Source organism: Falco biarmicus, chromosome 6 (assembly GCF_023638135.1).
Source record: "Falco biarmicus isolate bFalBia1 chromosome 6, bFalBia1.pri, whole genome shotgun sequence".
Classification (NCBI taxonomy): domain Eukaryota; kingdom Metazoa; phylum Chordata; class Aves; order Falconiformes; family Falconidae; genus Falco; species Falco biarmicus.
Genome location: NC_079293.1, coordinates 89,674,692 through 89,694,807, shown reverse-complemented (window position 1 = coordinate 89,694,807; position 20,116 = coordinate 89,674,692). Strand labels below are relative to the sequence as shown.

General features: G+C 54.3%; 2 protein-coding genes across 4 annotated transcripts in view; one reads left to right on the top strand and one right to left on the bottom strand.

Annotated features, from left to right (window-relative positions):
* Positions 1-6: 6 nt before the first annotated feature.
* On the top strand, positions 7-3,007 carry OTX1 (orthodenticle homeobox 1). Its single transcript, XM_056343854.1, has 2 exons — positions 7-610; positions 1,337-3,007. Exons 1-2 carry the CDS (start codon positions 560-562, stop codon positions 2,084-2,086), a joined length of 801 nt encoding a protein of 266 aa, XP_056199829.1. The 5' UTR covers positions 7-559; the 3' UTR covers positions 2,087-3,007.
* A 5,009-nt stretch (positions 3,008-8,016) lies between these two features.
* Positions 8,017-20,116, bottom strand: part of WDPCP (WD repeat containing planar cell polarity effector) — a 103,958-nt gene continuing 91,858 nt past the window's right edge. For 2 of the 3 annotated variants that reach the window (XM_056344356.1, XM_056344353.1), the window contains 3 exons: positions 15,947-16,047; positions 14,423-14,451; positions 8,017-8,358 (listed from right to left, as the gene is read on the bottom strand). In XM_056344356.1, coding sequence (XP_056200331.1) covers positions 8,308-8,358; positions 14,423-14,451; positions 15,947-16,047 — 181 coding nt within the window. In that variant the 3' untranslated portion in view covers positions 8,017-8,307. Of the gene's footprint in view, positions 8,359-14,079; positions 14,362-14,422; positions 14,452-15,946; positions 16,048-20,116 lie in introns of those variants that run through there. The other variant, XM_056344354.1, reaches the window with a different exon arrangement.

Here is a 20,116-nt window from a genome sequence, read left to right as displayed (position 1 = left end):
CCCGCGGAGCCGTGCGGTTTGGGGGGGTCTCTGGGGTGGGTGCCCCCATTTTCCTGCATCCCTGGCTGGGGAGAGCGGGCTGGAGGGGCACACGGCTGGGTCCAGCAAAATTTCTCCCCCATCCCCGAGGTTTATTCGTTGGCGTAGGTATTTTTAAGGATGAAAAAAAGATGCTTTTTTTTTTTAAAAAAAAAAAAAGTTTATTTCAACACAACGAAATCTTCTTGTTGCTGTGGCCAGGGCCAGGCCTGCCCCTGCCCTGGCCCGCTGCTGCTTGCCCTCCCGAGCAGGATGGGGTCTGGTCCCTGCGGTCGTGCCCTGCTGCCATGGGGCAGGGCTGCAGGAGCATCGCCGCTCCTTGGGGTCGGAGGCAGGGATGCTTCTCGGGCCCCTGCCCCAGGGATGCTGGGGGGTGCGGGAGGGATGCAGGGACCTGGCATGACGCTGCTTGCCCCCAGCCACCCCACGGAAGCAGCGGCGGGAGCGCACCACCTTCACACGCTCGCAGCTGGACGTGCTGGAGGCACTCTTTGCCAAGACCCGCTACCCTGACATCTTCATGCGGGAGGAGGTGGCCCTGAAGATCAACCTGCCCGAATCTCGAGTCCAGGTACCAGAGCTTGGCAGGGGGCTCTCGCCCCACTGTGAGCTGGGGGGATGCAGGGGCGCCCCGGCTCAGCGGGCACCACTCGGACCCAGCTCCCCGTCCGCACTGCTCATCCCTGTGTCCTCGGGGCTGGGGTGCATCTGCGCACCCAGTAGCTTGTCTGTCCTGTTGTGGGGGTGTCTGAGCAAAGGGGGAGATTTTATTTTTCTTTTTTTTTACCTGCTTTTATTAATTCTATTTTTATTAATATTTTTCCTGTCCCCTTCCACCTGCCCCAGGGTGTAGCGGCCCCGCTGCCCACCTGCTTCCCCGGGGTGCTCCCTCTGGCACCGCTGTCCGGACGGCGATGCCCAGTGGGGTGGGATGCACGGGTGGCATCCCACGCAGGAGCTGTCCCGCAAAGCTGTATTTTGTTGCTGCGTGGGGGACACGCGCAAGCTGGGACGGCCCACCTGCGGGCCCTGGGCATCCCTGCTTGTGGGGCAGGATGAGGGGTGGCCCGGGTGCCAGACGGGGCGGGGTTTTTTTTTTTCGGGGTGTGGGGGAGTACGGTGCTAATGGCTGGGCGTGGGTGCTGGGAGAACTGGTGCTGGGGTGAGGTGGGTTGGGCGCTCCCAGAGCGAGGAGGGGCGGTGGGGTGAGCGGGGCCAGCCCAGAGGGTCCCTGCTTGCCCCGCTGCCCCTGCTTACCCCATGGCTCATCCCCCTGCGCCCCACTTTCTCGCTGCAGGTCTGGTTCAAGAACCGCCGTGCCAAGTGCCGGCAGCAGCAGCAGAGCGGCGGCGGGGCCAAGAGCCGTCCGGCCAAGAAGAAATCCTCACCAGCCCGTGAGAGCTCGGGTTCGGAGAGCAGCGGGCAGTTCACGCCGCCGGCAGCAGCCTCCAGCTCAGCTTCTTCTTCGTCCTCCAGCTCGGCCTCGTCGGCCCCAGCAGGCGCCCCGGCCTCGCTCAGCACCCCGGCGTCATCCATCTGGAGCCCAGCTTCCATCTCTCCCGGCGCAGCGCCGGCAGGGGTGACTGTGCCCGAGCCGCTGCCGCCGGCCGCCGCGTCCTGCATGCAGCGGGCCGGCCCCGCCGCCGCCGCCTCCGCCAGCTACCCCGTCTCCTATGGCCAAGGCGGGGGGTACGGGCAGGGGTACCCCGCACCGCCCTCCTCCTCCTATTTTGGGGGCGTGGATTGCAGCTCTTACCTGGCGCCCATGCACTCCCACCACCATCCCCACCAGCTCAGCCCCATGGGGCCCTCCTCAGTGCCCGGCCACCACCACCACCACCCGCTGAGCCAGAGCTCGGGCCACCACCACCATCACCATCATCACCACCACCATCAGGGTTACGGCGGCACCGGGCTGCCCTTCAACTCCTCCGACTGCCTGGACTACAAGGAACCTGCCGCTGCTGCCTCTTGGAAGCTCAACTTCAACTCCCCCGACTGCCTCGACTACAAGGACCAGGCGTCCTGGCGCTTCCAGGTCTTGTGAGGGGCCGCCTGCTACCCCCCACCCCACCCCCCCATTCACCACGGACCCCCTGCCTGGTGTCTCCTGCTGCCTCCCGGGCAGGACTCTGGCTCCGGCTTCTCTTCCTCCTCCTCCTCCTCCTCCTCCTTCTCCCCTCTCTTCGTTAGCAGTGGCGATGCCCCGGGGGGGTTCCTGCCACCCCCATCTCTACTGACTGATATTTATTTGCTTCCTGCACCCCTCCAGTGGGTTTATTATAATTATTATTTTTTTAAACGCAACAGAAGAGGAGTTTAAAAAAAATAATAATAAAAAGCCTAGCATCTCCCCTGCTGCCCCCTGCCCCAGGCAGAGGCGCAGGCTGGCTCCTGCCCTGCCGGTGCCCCCCCAGCTTCGTGCGGGGACCCTCACCCCCCTGGTGCGGGAGCCCCTGGCTCGCCGGTCCTGCACAGCCTCTTGCCGCTGGGAGCGGCGGGAACGATGTAAATACTAGGTCCGTTCCAGTGACCGTGATTATTTTAGTTGATGCTGTTGGGTTGGCATTTATCTAGAGTCTTAACATGGAACAGAACTTAATTTTTTTTTTATGTTATTTTAATTTTTTTCCCTAAAAACGAATCTTTCCCGATCTTGCGTCCTGCGTCCTGCGTCCTCCGTCCGTCCTCGAGGGCTCCGTGCAAGCTCGCCCGTGCTGTCCCGGGGCTGGGCAGGGGTTGGCAGCCAGGGGGGGTGCCCAGAGGGGGGAGGCAAAGGGGGAGGAAAGAGCTGCCCTGCTCATCCGCAACCTGCAGACCAAAAAAACCAAAACTTTTGGAGGAAAAAATTTTAACAAAAAACAATAAAAAGAAAAAAGAAAAGCAGTGTAAAAAAAAAAGTTTTGGTTTATTTTTTGGGGGTAGGGTTGCAGGGGAAAGCAGCTCGCGGCGGGGGGGGCATGACTCTTTGGGGGTGTGTTTTTTCGGTTTGGTTACCGATATTACTTTTTTTTTTTTTTTTTTTTTTTTTGGCCCTTCTGTTGGTTGGCACGTTTGCGGCTCCCAGCCCGGCTGTCCTGCGCCGTGTACCTGGGACTTTCGATGCGGTAACCCCACACTTACCCCTTCAACTGTAAGGAAACCCCCCCCTTCCCACCCCTCCCAATAAAATCCAAACTAATAAACGCGGTGGTGTCCTGTCCTCCTTCCTCCCCCTTGCCTCCTCTTCTCAGGAAACTTCCCTGGGGGGAGCAAGGCGTTGGGAAATGCTTCCCGGGGGGGGGCCAGCAGAATGGAGGGGGGGGGGGGATGGTTTTGCGAGTGCTGGGGGGGGCGGGCTGGGACCCGCGTTCGGTGCCGTGGCTGCCGATTTCTGGCCGCGCTGCGGTGCCGCTGGGACCCCAGGGACGGAGCAGCAGCCCCCCCCCCGCCCCCCAGGGTGACCCGAACCCGTGGGGCTGCCCCACGGCGGGGGGGGGGGAAGGCCCCCTGCCCCTGCGCGGGTCGGGTCGGAGGGATGCTCGGCACCCGGCGCTGCCCTCCCGGAGCGAGCCGGGGCCGGGCGAGGGGGGGGGTTATTTCTCATCGCAGCCTCCCCCCTTTTGCCCCCGGGGTCCTCCCCACAGGTGCTGGAAGCTGCTCGCTGGGTCTGGGGCCGTTCCCGCTCCCACGGGGCCGGCACCGAGGGGACCACGGGGGCCACCGCTGCCCTTGCCTGGGCCATTGATACACGGGGGGGGGGGCACCCCCAAATTCCCACCCCCCTCCCTGTGACCTTGCCGCAGCCGGGAGCTCTGGGGCTGTGGGCCCCTCTGCCCGGTGTCCCCAGGCACCCCGGGGCAGTGGGGACCGTGTGGGGGGGGCGAGGTGTCGAGGCACTGGTGTGCTCTGGGCAGCCACTGGGCGGGGGTGTCTTTACCCCGCCCCAGGACCCCCCAGCGTCCCAGTGGGGTGCAAATGGGGCTGGCAATGTGCAGTTGTGAGATGGGCTGCAGTGGAGACCAGCGGAGGGGGAGGGGGGATGAGTGGGGCCTCAGCCCCAGGTGCTCCCGGCACATGCTTCCCTTCCCCCCAGGGTCACGGCACGGCACAACCCGAGGTGGGGGGCGGCCGATGGCCCCAGCGCCCCCACGGTGCCTCCGGGAGAGACGGGAGGGGACGGGTGCACCCGGGTTGATTTTACGGGATTTTCTTCTTTAAACGGGTCTTTTCCTTGTTTCCTTCAGCGCATACATACACATACACATAGTTAAGTGTTTATATGTTTAAGTATTTATATATTTAAGTACATTTATATAAATGTGTCTCTCTGTGTGTGTATATATATATATATATTAATGTTTCTCTTTTGCAAGCACTAGTAAGATGCTCATCACACCAAGGGGGGGGCTGTACAGGTAGGTTGGGGGGGCGGCCATGTGTGCTGGGTCTGGTACCACCAGCCTATGCATGCCCCAGCCCTTCTGTTAAAAGGAAAGAAGTTATTGCAGCCCTCCCAGAGCTGTGAAAAAAAAATAATGAAAGAAAAAAGAATAAAAATCTGTGCTGGGCACAAAGTGAACTGAAGTTGCCCTCCCAGATTTAGTGAGCACCTGAGAGCCAAGAGGCAGCAGGTGTATAACACCCCTCTACATGCACTCATTTCATCGGCTTTAAATAAAAATCACACAGACGTCATCTTCCTTAAAAATTATAACTCAGGAAAGCAGCGATGCTGAGTGACGCAGCCAAGAGGGGAGCCTGAGTTCCAGTTTGGTGGCACGGTCCTACACCTCTTCATCCAGTATCCCCCAGTGTGGTGGCCCATGGCAGGGGATGCTTCGGGGGTTGGGACGCCACAGGGTGCTGGCTTCCCCAGGGGAATCCCCCCGGCTGGGAGCCCAGCGGCTGCCCCTGCCTCACTGCGTGGACACTACCCTGTCCCACGGGCACAGCAGTGGGGCTGGTTGCTGAGCCCAGCTGGTGGCAGGGACATGGAGGAACCTGGTCCAGGTCACATCAAATATTGGCTTTGTCCTGCGCGCCTGCCTTCCCTTTTTATTTTATTTTTTTTGTTGTTGTTGTTGTTGCATTTCTCCCAGCCCTGGAGGTTTTTTTCAAAGCACAACTCAAGCAGGAACAGCCGGTTTGCTGAAAAAACAACTAAAATTGCTGCTTTTTTTTTTTTTCCTTATATTGGGTAGAACTCCCCAATCCGTGCCGTGGCCACTGGCGAGCCCAGTGTGGTCGGGCCTCATCCTCCCTCTGCCACCCACGGGCCGGTGCCAGCAGGTGGGCAAGATGTGACTTGTGCTTGTTGGCACAGGCTGGGGAGCGTCATGCCCAGCTTTGGGGGGCCCCCAGCACCCCCCAATTCGCTAGCAGCATGGCTGGGGCTTGGGCATCCGCGCGCTCTCCCACCATGGACTCCCCGGGGGCCGGAGCGGGCGCAAGTCTCGGCAGGTCTGGTGGCACGTCGCCGTGCCCAGCTCCGGCAGCAGGCGCCGGCGGCATCACCCGGCTGAGATTTTGGGCAGCCCAGTTGGGAAACAGCTGCCTGGGTGACTCGGTGCCTCCCTTCTCAAGCATGAAGGCTCCTGGCTGCACAGCTACTATTAGTATTTATAATTATATTTTTTAAATAGCATTTGTTGCTGGACCACGGTGCTCGCAGCGGCCCAGGGGCTGGTGCCAGGGCGCCGGGACACCGCGGTACCTGGCACAAGCCTGGTGAAGCTCCTGCCTCTCGCTGAGTGCCAGCTCCTAAGGCATGTGGTGCTTTCCTGCTGCGAGTCAAGGGCCAGGGCTTGGCGGGGGCCGGGGGGGGTGGGGGGTGGGGCGGGCACAGAGGGGGGCACGTACAGCCTATCCTGGGCTGTCCTTAGTTTTTACGCTTGGTGCTTCGTGGACCTGAAATAATTGGTGATCTGTTTGCTGCTGTCAGAGTAGCTGCTGTGAGTAGAGCCCCTGCTCCGAGCAGAGCCCTGCTCGGCCGGTGCTCCCCGAACCCCCCCCCGGCAGGTGGCAGGGGGCTGCCCTCGGTTGGGACCTGGCCCGGGGGCGGTGGGCTGCACTGTGCTGCTGGGGGGCCCGGCCGCCCCCCGGCCGCAGGGTGGGCTTTGGGGGTGCAAAGTGTTATGGCCGAGCAGGAATTATTAAACCATCGGAAGCTGCAGGACCGTGCCCAGCACCGCGCGGTGCAGCGATGCTGCAGCCCCCTCGCTGGCCGGGCACGGGGGCAGGTGGGGGCGGCCGAACCCTCGCCCGGCCACCTGTGGTTTTCCCGGTCTGTGTTAGCCACTCATGGCTAATTCCTGCGCTATGAGTAGCAATTAATGCGCATCACATCCCGCATTGGTTCCAAACCTGTTTTGAATTTGTCAATAAAAATAAATGAACCTGCTGGTGTCACTCCCAGCCGAGGAACCTGCTGCACTGCAGAGCTCCTTCCGTGTCGTGTGGCCGAGCACAGAGCTGTGGGCAAGGAGGAGGGAGAGAATGGTCAGCGGGCTGGAGCCCAGAGGAAAACATATGCCTTTTTCCAGCTAGATCCCAACCCAACACTTGCCCCCTCCCAAAACGGACAGGACTTTTCCAAGAAAGCAAGAGAGGATTTTTTATTTTTATTTTTTTTTAATGAAAAACTGCAATTTTAGGAAACAGCGTTCTGGATCTTATGTACATTTCTAGTATCACTTCCTGTATATTTTTAAGCTGAAATCCTCTTAGCATGCAAAGTAAATAGATTATGATATACTGAAGGATTAAGAATCACTGTCTGGTGTCAGATTAATCCCTCATATAGACCATCACTTGTACTGACAGAAATATGGCTGCAATTCAGCAAAATAGCTGCGCGGCAAAGCATCGCACCGCAGCTCCCGATGCAGCACCAGCGCCCAATCGCTGCCTGCCCTTGTGCCATGTGTTTTCCAGAAATTAAATTTAAATCCATAGGCCATTAAAAGCGTGCTGCCCCCCAAGCGCTGCGCAGAGTGTGGCTCCGCGCAGGGAGGCAAGGCAGCAGCCAGCTCTGTTTCAAAGCTTTGCTTTAGTAATTTCCCCCCGTTGAGTGTATAAAACCCTTCGTGTCGCAGCCCATTCGCACCCTTCAAGCCGCAAAGCAAACAGTCCCCTTCAGGTAAACTCGTGGAAAGGTACCGATGTGGATGAAGTGCCAATATGGGTCAGGAGTTCTTCTGGTGCAACCAAAATTGCCCGTGGCGCAGCAGAAATCCAGCAGGATTTTGGCTCGGAGGGGGAAATGGTTGACTGACTGTGAGCACAAATATTTTATTTTTGTTAATAACAATAAAATACTTCTAATGTCTTTTGTTTGTTTGCTTTTTTACACGGTTCTTTTATTTTTAGTCCACCGTACAAATTTGTTTCTCATACAAAACCAATTTCAAGGCATTCGCCGGCTTTGGGCTGCAGCCACCCAATGCTCCCAAAAAACCTCCAGCTTAAACCGCGCATGCGCCTGTGGCAGAGCCCAAACCCTGGATCTGTACATGCTGCGCCCGACCAGCCGGTGGGAAGAAAGCCCTGAGACGATGCTTGCTCCTCTCTTCACCGCCAGAAAAAAAACAGAGGGCTGGAACAGGTTACGTTACCTTCTCAGTGCATTTTCCCTTCGTGGTTAGAGAAGGCAGATTAAAATCTGGACTCCAATGGGAAGATGTTTAAGAGGCTCCGCGTCTTTTTTTCAAGGCAAAATAATGGTTATTCAACGATATATCTAGATATGAAAATTGAGAGCATTCTTCGAAAAATGCTGCTGACTGTGAAAGGCTGCTCTTTCACAGAGGTATCCTGAGTGAAGATTTTATCTGCTGGTATCTCAATAGGAGGGTTTTCAGAGCCTTAAGTGGAAATTCAAATCTGCTTCCAAGTGAAGATTGTTAAAATATATAATGTGTAGGGAATTACAGACTTTCTCCCAAGAAGTTCATGGATTTGTCCAAGACACCCACCCCACCCACCCACCTGCCTGAATTTGTCAGCATTGCATTTGTACGATACACAGTGATCCGCAATTACTCGCTTTTTTGATGTCTTCGAATGATGCCACGAGAGCGTCACCCGGTTGCCCCCCCCCGAGCAAACGCGGGGCAGCCAGTGCGGGACGGGGGCAGCCTGGCCGTCCAAGGGCAGCGGATCCGCCAAGCCCGGAGCTTCATCTCCCGCGAGTGGCTGGATCCAGGGCTGGCTGGAAGCTCGCTGGAGGTCTTTCCGTGAACCTCCCCACCTCGGGGAGGTCTCCCCCTCCTTGCTGTGGCAGCTCAGTCACACCAGGCCGAAGTGCACGACTTGGAGAGTGCCGCCGTCCCCCGTCCCCTGCGGAGGGACAGACAGCATCAGGCCGGCTGCGGGGCCAGCACCGAGGGGTGGAAGCACCCTCCCAGCCCGGGCAGGGGGGGCACCTGCAGACACCGGCCCCCTTTGCCCCGGGAGCGGAGGCTGCAGCCCCACAGTGGTGCAGACTGCCTCGCGGCTCAAGGGAAGGCCCCTCTCCCCGTTTTTTAAGCCCCTTTGCGCCCCCTCCCCTGCTGCTCCGGGGGAAACCAGGGGCTGCAGCTCCCGCGGCCACTCACCATGGCCCCGGCGGGGGGCACGGGGTGCGCAGGAGAGGGGCTGGGAGGCCCCACCTGCCTTCGAGCCCCTTTCCCCGGTGCCGGGAAGCTTATTGGCAAAAGTGAAACTTTAGATTTTTGTTACCTTTTAATTAAAACATACTGCAAACACCGCAGGGCTAGGCTGACGCCAGCGGCGAGCGCGCCAGGCTCCCCAGGTTCGGTGGGGCCAGCGTTCCCCACTCCCCGCGCAGTGCAAGCACCCCATTTCAGCACAATTCCCCGTGCCGCAGGGTGGGAACCTCAGCCCTCCGGATCCGCACAGGGCACGGAGATGGGGAGAATGTGGGCCACGAACAGAGGCTATTTCATAACACGGGCTAGCGTGCCTGTGAAACCCATGAAATACTTTGCCTTGGAAAGCGCTGTAGTCTAGTGAGTCATTGCTTTCTTTTGAATTACAGATGAGTAGCCAGCCCTTCACGATGCAAGGAAAAAACTAGGTGTGGAGCTGAAAACAAAGGGGAACGTGTGTTTGTGCTGTCTCGGCGGGCAAGACGCTGGCTGGCGTGGGAAGGGGGGTGGGCTCGGCCCTGGAGGTGGCTGTCAGGGCTGTGGGAGAACCGGCGAGGGCAGATGGGACTCACCTCAGTGACTCCCTGCTCGATGACTTCAGGAAAGAGGGGAAAAAAAAAAATTAAAAAAATTCCCCTAATACTTTCGGCTTCGTAAGGAACCTTTACCAGAGCAGCAGCTCCATCTCATGGCATGTGCAATTCACCACAGAGATCGCGTCGCCCTCCGGAGCAGCAGTGCCGTGCACAGCCTGCCCACCCCCGCGTGCAGCGAGCAGAGGTGCGACGGCTCAGAACAAGTGCCGCGTGGGCACGGAGGGTTGTTTCCAGCCCATTGCCGGCCACAGCCCTTGCAGGGAGATGGCGGGAAGTGGCCCTGTCACAACATGACCCCCTGTAAATTCTCGGAGGTGTTTTGAAGATGACGGGAAAAGTCCTCGGCATGCCATCCAGAGCAGCGCTTGCGTCCCAGCCCCACCACATCATCACAGTGCTGAAACTTGACACACAGCATCACCGCTGCAGGTGCTGCTCAGGTGCCCTCAAGGAGGTTACGAGGAGCCTCGCTCAGCAGCAGCCCTCGGCGGGGAGGGGGCTGTGTGCATATGCCTTGGCTTTAGGGTGGCTGCAAGCTTGGCACTTGTTGGAGGCTCCAAAAAAATACAAAAGGTTTTTCTGCAGGGCAGCCACAGCAGTACGTTAGCCTTGAGGAGCATCAGTGGCTGCAGGTAAGGGGTGGCTCCTTTTTCCCTGGGACTGTGTCAGTGCCTGATGCAGAGGGGTTTCTGCTCTGGGGACCAAGGGATGAGGTGGGAAGGTGAATGCAGACTGAAGAAAACGAATGAAACAAACCACCACATCATGTTTGACCATTCAGAGTTCAAGGTTGTTTGGGTAGGTCCCTGTTGCTCAAGGCTCAGGGTCCCAGCTGCATCAGATGATAGGTATCTGACCTAGCTTTTGCGATTCCTGCCTCTGTCTGGGCAGAGGTTAACGAGAACCCAGCTCTGCAGACCCATCTAGCTGCTTTATTTAAAAATACTTTAAAAAAACAAACAATTTGCAAACCTCTCTGGTCACGCTAAAGCAGGCTTGGTGGTGTTGCGTGGGAAGCCTGTGATGTGGCATCAAGCTCGTAGAGGTGTTTAATGTTAATCAAAGGCTGAAGAGTGATAATGACTGGAATCCTCTTCTGACATCTGCATCTTTTCTTATGTAGCATCCCAGCAATAAAAGAAGCCCTAATAATTTGATGAGAGTCGATTTTCATGGTGGAGGAAAAGGGCTGTCTAGGAAGAGGGGAAGCCAGCATCGCAGTGCTGCTGCCTATGGTAATGAGCAGCTACTCAGCCAGAGAAGGAAAACATGAATATCCTGACAGGAGAGCATCCACTTGTGCCCTGGAGAGTTCAGATCGTGGGGCTTTGCATGGTAATGATGTGGTCCCGCTCCGGCGGGCGAAGGGAGGAGCGGCTCGGGAAGGCACACCCTGTAATTGAAAAGCCACTAAGCCCTCTTGGACCTGCAGGGATAGCAGGACGCAGGCAGCGGTTGGCTCGGGCTCCTCAGGTCTGAGGCAGAACAGAGGATCCCTTCCGTCTCCTGGAGCAGGAAATACAGAGAAACCTCTTCCCCGCAGCGCCGCATCGCTCCCGGGAGGCTACGCTTGTTCTCCTGGGCATTACTCTCAAGGGCATGATGAAGGTGGGAAAGGACGGGAGTGGGAGAGAGGAATAAATGAAGGAGCCACAGGGAATTACCTTAAACACTTATTTTTTTTCAGGTGGAGACTGCCTGATTCCAGGCTGCAGGAAAAGCTATGTGGAAGGACATGCCTGTTGTTAGGATCCATAGGTACTGCTCCCTTTCACTGGAAGTGCCTTCCTTCCCTTGGATGGCACCGTACGGAACCCTTCTGGCCAACAGGTTATTGGGTGCTAATACACTAAACCAACCATTCGGTAGCCACAAGGCACCGCTGGCTTCAGCATCTCAAATTGCCGCAAGTAAGGCCAGTCTTCAGCCCAGAAACTACAGAGCACTTGAGATTCACGTTTTCCAAAGGGTCTTGTTTGTACCGAGGTTGGTGGCCAGGGTGTTTGGAGGTTTAGTTTTGCTTATCTAAGGCTGGGCACTGCTACATGGAGACACTGAACCAACCCACGTAGGTTGCTCAAGCTTATCAAACAACAGAATAACGCAGGCGAGGAGGGACCTCTGGAGATCGCCCTGCTCAAAGCAGCCAGAGCAGGCTGGCATGGCCCTGGAGGCTGCCCTCACCCCATCTCCAGCCCTTCCTGGAAGACAGAACTGAACATGAATGCCAGATCCTGGCCTCAACAAATCCTGCGGATGGGATGCTCGCTTCTCACTTGCTTCGCCCCTGCTTGCACAGGGCAAAAAAAGCCGCAGGTTATTCTCGCTCCTCTGGCAACTACCCATGCTGTCACCACCCCCATGCTCAGCAATGGGACCCTCTGGCCAGCAATGGTCCCAAAACAGCTTGGCAAAGCTGTGCAGTCTGCATTTGTCCTCGCCCATCATCACCCATGCACCAAGGGGCTGCAGCTGGCACACACGTGCCCTGCGCTAGCACGAAGCCACCAGGACCACTGGCAGGGGTGCAGGTGGCCCCCGTGGTAGCACTGCCTCCCTCTGAGCTGCCGCTTGCGTGCTGTAGGGCTAATGCTTTCCTCTAGAAAACAAAGCTCGAGCGTTGTTTGGCTGTGTGACAGCCAACTGCTCTGGCAGGTGACTGGGAACAGTTTGTTGCATGATCTTTGCAGTTTCAGGGAGGAGAAGCTTCCTCATAGCTGAGGGCAGCAGCAAGCGAGGAAGACGTGCGTTACGATGCACCTACAAAAGATGGGTCTGTGTCAGATATGCCCCTGCTGAGGACTCCGTGGCCATCTGCACCGGGGACAGGTCACTTCTGGTTCCAGCCTTTGGGCAATGAACTGGCAAAGTGGGGCAAAGCAAATCCTCCAGCTCGCTGCTGCAGAGATCCTCCTGCCGAATTGCCTGTGCAAGAAGGGCTGGGCTCTGGGTGTGCTCCCCTCGCGTGGCACCGAGCCCGGTATTGTGAGGGCTTCCTCTAAGCAACGTGCGGGAAGTAGCGGTGGAGGGACGCCAGCCTGGGGGGGCAGGAGGGTGAAAGTGGGACCTTGGGGATGGGCTGTCCATCAAATGCTGGCACTGATGCAGCAGGCTGGTGGTTCCAGGTGCAGAGCCACTGCCGACAGTGGGTTTGGGTTGCCCTTGGGATGGGTTGAACTAAAACCAGAGGTCGGTTCAGCTAGAAGGGGCTGCTCTGATTTGCTGGGTGCCGGCTCCTGCATTGGTACCCAACTGCTCCCAAACTTCTGAATTCCCACATGTCATTAAAAGTCAGGACAGAATCATGTTGGAAATGTATTCCCAGAACTACAAAGTGTTGCGTGGATGGCTTTTGTACTCCAAAAAAACCTGGTGTGCGCACACCAGGCTGCCCCTTACCCAACAAGTCATTGCCCAAGCTCTCACCAGAGCTGCTGCCTCCTCTCCTCGGTCCTGCGAGGAACAGCAGCGCTGCAGGGATGGAGGTGTCCCGCTTTCCCATGGCAGCTCGGCGACCTGTGGGGAAATCAGGGCACCTCCACCACGGTCGTAGAGGTCACGCTTTGACCTGGCAGCTTTCAGCAATGCTGACCGCTCCGCTGCAGTAGCTTTTTGGAACTAAGGATGCTCCCTTGTTGTCCTGAACGATGTGACGGCAAAGCTTTCTTCTTTGTATCACTCTCATTACACAGCCTGTACGTTTGCACTCATGGATCTTCTTGTCATAGTCCAGAGCTTTCAGATGCGCTTCTGAGTTTATTAATTCAACTGCTTAGGTGAGGATAAGGAGCATCTTACACGCAGCTCAGGGGAGGAGCAGCTACCTGCTGGATAACCCACCTGCAAACCCAGGAATCCCACAACATCCCCAGACCATCACCGCTGCTATATTTTACCTTACTCTGTATCCTGAAGCAAGCAAAGCCATCAAAAGGCAACAGGGGACTTTCTTTTGAATCGAGGGACTCCCCGCCAGCGCGACCCCAGCGCAGCGAACTCTGTCACCTGCTCCCCAGCCTTTCCCCATCCTCCACCCAGGCAAAATGTGCCGGGGCCCACGGGAGGCTGCAGAGGTGGGGCCGGCACGTGTTGTTCTCCAGTGCTTCGGGACTGGTAGAACAGCTCTTAGAGCACGATTTTACTTGGCACGGGCTGGTTTTGTAATGAAAGGAATAAATAAGTGCCATCGTGCTCCGCTGGGAGGTTGAAGTGTTTCCTTTCTTTTCTTTTTTTTTTTTTTTCCTTTTAATGATCTGCTTGTATCAAGGCCAAACATTGAATGCTTTGGCCTCAAAAATAAAAGTTTCAACAAGAACTGTAATTGGGAGGAGGCTAAAATGGAGGCTACAATACAGGCACTCTTGTGCCTTCATCCACGCTGCTGCCAGACAGCTTTTATTTATGTTATTTTATTTTATTTTATTTTCCCTGTTTTCCTTTAAAGCAGAACTGAAGGAGTGCTCTGGTGCTGCACGCTGCTGACTCACCAGCTCTGGAGCCAGGCTCCCCCTACGCCTGCGCTCCATCCGCACCCCCAGGACACCCAGCCACCCGGGGCACCAGAGCAGGCTGGGGGGGAACGGCCCCCAGAGATGGGGGCAGCTGATGGCTTTGGGGGACAGGGCAGGGTCCCCATGCCCACCTGGAGGTCTCCTCCTCTCCTGCCCGGGGAGCTTCTTGCGGCTGGAAGCCCAAGCGGGTGCGGGAGGGAGGAGGACACAGGCTCGAGCCTGGCGCTGGGGGAAGGGACCATCCACCTTCTTTGGCAGCACCTTGCAGTTAAATCAGCTTAAAGTGATCATGAAACCATAGGGTAGTATTTCACCCCTCTTTACTGTGGTCTCGCTCTTGAAAGCACCAATACGAGCACTGGCTAGTTCGTGTAAGATGAACGTGGATGAAGGACAATAAGTTCTTTCTTAGGCCCCATCCAACAGGCATCGGGTAATAATTTTCGACTTTTATGCGCTGCGCTCAATTCAAAGCTGCAGACGAAGCCCCGCTCTAGCAGCGTGCACAGGAGCATTTCTACCAATTTCAGCGAGAGCCCTGCAGGCAGACAGCTTGCAGGGACAGGCTCGGGGAGTTTCAGGAAGCTGCAAAATAAGAGTAAATAATAATAAGCAGAAATAAAAAAATAAATCACAAATGGGTTACCTGTTCTGAAGGAACTGCTCTCAGATTTCCTTCAAAAAAAAAGAAAAAAGATCACCATGTTATTTACATTCCGTTTAACGTGCTGAAAACCCCAAACAAACAAGGCTACGGTATTAGGTAACTCCTTCACTTTTTTGATAGGACACAGCTATTTTATAGCCTCTTATTCAATGGATGAATTCAAATGTTTAATATATTGCTTATACAAGTCTACACATGTGGGATATGTATATTCCCTCAACCCCCAAGTTAAAGCAACTGTGATTTTTGCGGATAGGGCAGTGGTGACGCAAGGCCGGTGATGGATCAGGGTTCCCATGTCGTCCCAGCCTGGCGGGGAGCCGTGGCAGGCGTGGGGTGCCCACAGTGACAGCGGTGGCTGCAGCACACCTCCTGCCTGGGTGGTGGGGCTCGGTCCGGGCTGCTGCCTGCGCGCTCGGCCCGTGTCTCGGAGGGTTGTGCAGCCGAGTGCCGTCAGTTGGCTGCTGGAGGTGCCGGGGATGAGGCTTCGTGTTACAGCTTGAGCCCCATTAACAGCTGCCAACATCAAAAAGCAGTCCTGCTGCAGGCAACGCGTTTCTGCCCCTCGCCTGGTGCCGCCTGTGGTGTCCTCCCATCCCCAGGCAAGGCAATTTGGTTCAGGGGACGGGCAAAAGCCCACGGGAAAGAAAACATCCATTTTTTGGGTTGGGTTAACGTGCCGGTGGCTGCCTTCATGATCCCGTGAAGGTGGACGGCAGGCGGCGGTGAGGGGGATGCAGGACCTTCCCGTTCCGATGGTGGCCAGCTGCTAGCGGCTTCACCGTCACGTGGAAGTGCACCCGTAGCTGGCTCGTTTGAGACCATTTCAGTTGTGGCTACAGGAACCGCAGTTAACGCCTTGACTCTGTGCCAGTGTGGCTGGAGACTGGCTCTGCTCCTACGTACCTGTCACTGCAGTGGTGGGACACCTGCACCAGCAGGAGATAAAAAGCCCCATCTCACCCCTTGTGCAAATACTCTTACATGCACCTGGCTGACTTTACAGGGTGGCCCTTTAACCGTGCCTTCTTCGTGCTGGGCTCCTCCTCTGTCAGACTGTAGCACTACTTTGACTCTCCTGTGACAGAGACACCACTGAGGGAGGATGCCCCCGCCCCTCCCCCCCCCCCCCCCAAGTAGTGCAAAATATGGCTTCACAAGACACGTAGCTGGTGAGGCTATGCTGGTGGCCATTGTGCCCCCAGTAACAGAGCAACAAGGACCAAAACTAACCAACACTTTGCCTGTCTTTGTCAAGTCATGCACAGCGCTGCAAGACAAGGATGCTCATCCCATCAGTTGATTTAGTCTATGCTGCGAGAGCTGGTGGCCGAGTCCTTGGGCCTCTCCCTGCTAGCGATACTCAAACCAAGCTCACGCTGCAATGCCACTGCCTTATTTGCCCTCCTAGATCCAAGTTCTTTTCCCAGGTATTATTTCCATTTCACCATTATTTCTAGGTTCACCCCCTTGGGCATACCTGCAAGAGACTCCCTCGCTTACCTTCCTGGCTGCTGGAAAAGGGTTTCCCCGTCAGGAAGGTGGCATGGCCATCTGCTCCAGGCTTATGCTCCTTGTCCTCTGCCTGCCCACGGCTGGTGGGTCTTTGAAAACAAAACAAAAGTGATAGGAAGGGAGGGAGCACGGACTGAAGACTTGGGGAGATGCTGCATAGCACAGCAAAGCTGTTTCATTTGTTTTCTGCCTTTTCAAGTACACAGCAGCCTGTGTAATTCCCTGGCTACAAACTGTAGCTCTTTTTTATCAGATGCCAGCACGTTTGTTGACTGAGCGTCACTAGGTTCACTCATTTGGCTGTGCAGTCGCTCCAGCACCATCCTGTCATTCAAAGATGTGGTGTAAAGCTGGTGTTTTCTGGAGCAATTTAAGTTTTGTTAAGCAGGACAGGCTGGGGATGTGCAACACGTGTAGCAGGCGCCTGGCACCGCAGCAGCCCTGCACGGAGGCGGTTGGGTGGGTGCCAGCAGACGAGGACATCAGACCCAAAAGGCAGCACTGATTTTCTGTGAGTTTTGAAGTTAAATCCTGTCCCCACACTGCTTCCATCACTGAAATCCAAGTTGCCAAGGAGCTGCAGGGAGGAAAATGCCAGCTATGTGCTATGGAAATACAGATGGATTTTTTTTCTTTCTTTTGTTTGTTTTGCTCATCTCGGTTTCTTCACTCACCATTAATCTCTGCTTACGTAGGCACGTGGAAAGGCAATCCACTCCCAAGACAGTGGAACTGGAAACATGGAGGCCATCTTGTGCTACCTTGGCTTGCCGACTTGCCGCTTGCCCTGCTGCCCACACACTGCCAAGCGCCTGGTGAAGTCCGAGGGTTCAGCAAGATCGAGTCGAACAGAGAAAATAAACTAAACCTCTCACGCCAGGCCAGCTGGGAACCCCTCTGGGGGGAGTCTCCTCATTTGGGTGGCTTTTCCTCCTCCACGGATGTAGTCATGTTTGACAGCAAGTAGTGTTTTACTCAAGGGTGGCTCTTAGGTGTGACAGCAGGGCAGCTGTGAGAATGGAAATGCGAACGTTTTTGTGTGGCACCCAATTTGTTAACTGCCACAGTGCGAAACCTCGCTAGGCTCTGATAATACAAATAGTACATTCCAAGAATAAAAAGCCCTTTACTGCTGATGAGAACATAGATAATTAAAGAAAAAGCTCAGATTTTCCCTGCGCCTTTGTCTTCACGCTACCAGTTGGGCGATGGCTGTGCAAGCAGCTGGGCATCTGTAAAGCAACTAAAAGCAACTCTCCTCATCAGCTTTCCCCGAGACACTTTTAAGCTGCAGTAATGCAACTCTCCCATCACGCTAAGCTTTATTGGTTCAGCAAAAGAAACTAAGAAACTTCATTGGAGACCAGATTATGCTGGTTGCAAAAACGGAGGGATTCTTCTGCTCTTCGACCCCATTATCTCCTCCGTAGTGTCTTGATCAGCTTTCTTACAGAGAGCCTCGGATTCTGCCGAGACCTGCAAATTGCTTTTTTGGCTGCCAAATTGCCATAACCCTTCTATTTTTATGTTTTAAAAGAGCTTAAAACCCTCCATCCTCTTTGGATGTGTCTTTAAAATTGACCAATACTGGGAGGATTTCATGTATATCCGAAGGCTTAGAAGAAGATGTTACCTCTACCAAGCCTCTAGTTTTACAGTCAACAGACATGAAAAGCCCAGCGGGGATAAAAGGAACATAACCAGTTCTGTCTAATGCACATAAATCTACCTAAGAGCTCAAGGCACTGGAAGTACTCAATGCGCTACATTTATCTGAATCTAAGATACAGAAATGGGTCTTCAGCCCACATGCCACATGTCCCAGTTTGATGCCAAGTTAATATGAATTAAGAGACTGAGATGAATAAACAAGGTCAGTCTGGGCTGGGCCAAGTTGAATCAATGTAAAATAATTGTCAGTATTTTCTGTCAGCAACGCTGGTTTATCTTGGCTTGGGATTCTCGGTGCTATAGATTATAAAATGTTTTCAGTGGAACAGTTGGCAGACATTTTATTGATTTTTCTTTGTTTTGTGAATGCTGGAAAAATTTCCATTAAGTATACACGCTGCTCATGTGATGAAGCCAAATTGCTTTTTCAAACTTTTCTTTCTTTAAGTGTGCTAACACGTTAATACATTAGCAATCTAATTTAATCAAGAGGACCTTTGTCTGGAATCAAGAGGCCATAGAATGCACCTTGATGCATCTCGAGTACTTATGGGCTAATAAGAGTTAATTTCGTGTTTTCAAGGTGCTGTATGCATCGCTGACTAATTAATTTGCCCAACACCCCTTTGAAGTTGGTAATGTATTATCTCAGTTTTACAGATGTAGAAATTGAGAGTGCAACTTCACACAGAGCCACATGCATTTGCCCGCTGTTGCGTTCTTGGTGCACGTGAAGCTCCTGTTGCCTTCACCGGGGCTGCACAATGCTGAAGGATGAGAAGGGATGCTGCAGCAGCCGGGCAGGATTAACACTGCTGAGCTGCTGGATACCACTTCCACGATGAATTTCCTACACCCCATCGCCACATCCCCGCAGCACGCCTCGTAATAGAGTTACTTTGGAACTGAAAATTGCTAGGACAGATACAGCAGCTTGTAAGATTACTCCCGGACCCGTGGCAGACCGTATTTCTCAGCTTATATTCCTGCTATTTGAAGACCTGCTATTTGAAGAAGTTTGCTTCCTGGTTAAAGAGGACTTCTGAAAAAGATAATTGATGGTGGAAGAACAAATGGAAGTGCCATAATGGCAATATTTTGTTTAATTGCATGGAACAGTGGAGCAAGGAATTTTTTTTAATGTGACACACAAAAGTATGCAGCGGGGTAACTCTTAATTCTCTCTCTCTTTATGCTGATTTAATAACCAACATACACAGATATGAAAGACTGCCACGCAGTTTTCTCTTAATGCTTCCTGAGGTTTGATCAGTGGTGCTACAGGCTAAAAATATACAAATATGCTTCTGAACGTAAATAAAAACCTTGCAGAGAGGTATAAATATGTGCATCTTTAAGTACATAAGCAACAGGAAAGTTTTATGATAAATGTCACTGTGATGATATAAATTTTTGCCTTCTACCTTAACCACTCCCACTAAAATAGGAGATATCCTAACTAAAGTAGGAGTCATTCTGGTTTGGGGATGGGGACAAGGTAGGTGGCTCCAGCCCAGCCTCACACACATCCTGACACTACAAATGCAAGATACTGAAACCCACAATGCATTATGGTGAGGCAACAGAAGGACACACTGACGGGGAGCAGACCCACACCGCAGTTAGCAATGCTGATGGCAGAGCAGTGGGGGCAGCCATAGCTCTGTGCTGACCCTGTGCCAAGCTCCGGCACGCTTACAGCACTCACTGGTTGACTCACCCAGAGATAAGCTGTCCCACAGTCAAACAGCTCCTTTGAGGTGTTGTCCAGAGGATCGGTATGCTACCTTGGTCCTCTGAGCAACAGCCTCCATACCTTCTGAAAATGTTTTCCTCATCTACAGGCAGCAAAAGGGTTCCGTTAATCAAAAAGTTTCCATAAACAGGTAACAAGAATAATGAGAGGACAAGGATTGCTAGGCTGTAATGTATCTGACACTTGGAGGGAGGCAATGGCAATGGCCAATGGCAAATGTGAGCCAGAGGGGAGAGCTTTGTCTTGCAAAATTATTCATGGACTGTGCATTGCTGGTGGTATTTAACTTTCCTGTTCATGTCAAGAGTGAAAGAAATGACACAGCAAATAAAATGCCTCTATCTGGAGTGTTGCCCTGAATTCTCTACTGTCCCCAAGTTGCTGTGCGCCCAGCTCAGGATGCTGCCCACAGCTCTCCCCGACAGCCACACTGCTGCTGCTCTCATCAAGTGCATGGAGCTGAGCCCTTTCTCTGTCTGTAAAGCTTTCTGACTGTCAAGGCAAGAAGAGAAGCCAGATCTCGCCTACAGGAAGTTCTCTAACCCTAACCTTGAGACTATTTTACGAATTATTATTTTGGTTCCAGCCTTTTCTGTCCTTTGCTTCCCCTGTCTGTCCCAGGCAACGGCTTTCCTTGTTAGGCAAAGGAGATGATGATGTGAAGAGTTAAATGAAGTGATTTATTAATAATGCAGCCTGAAAACTGGGCTTCTGTTACACATATGCAGATG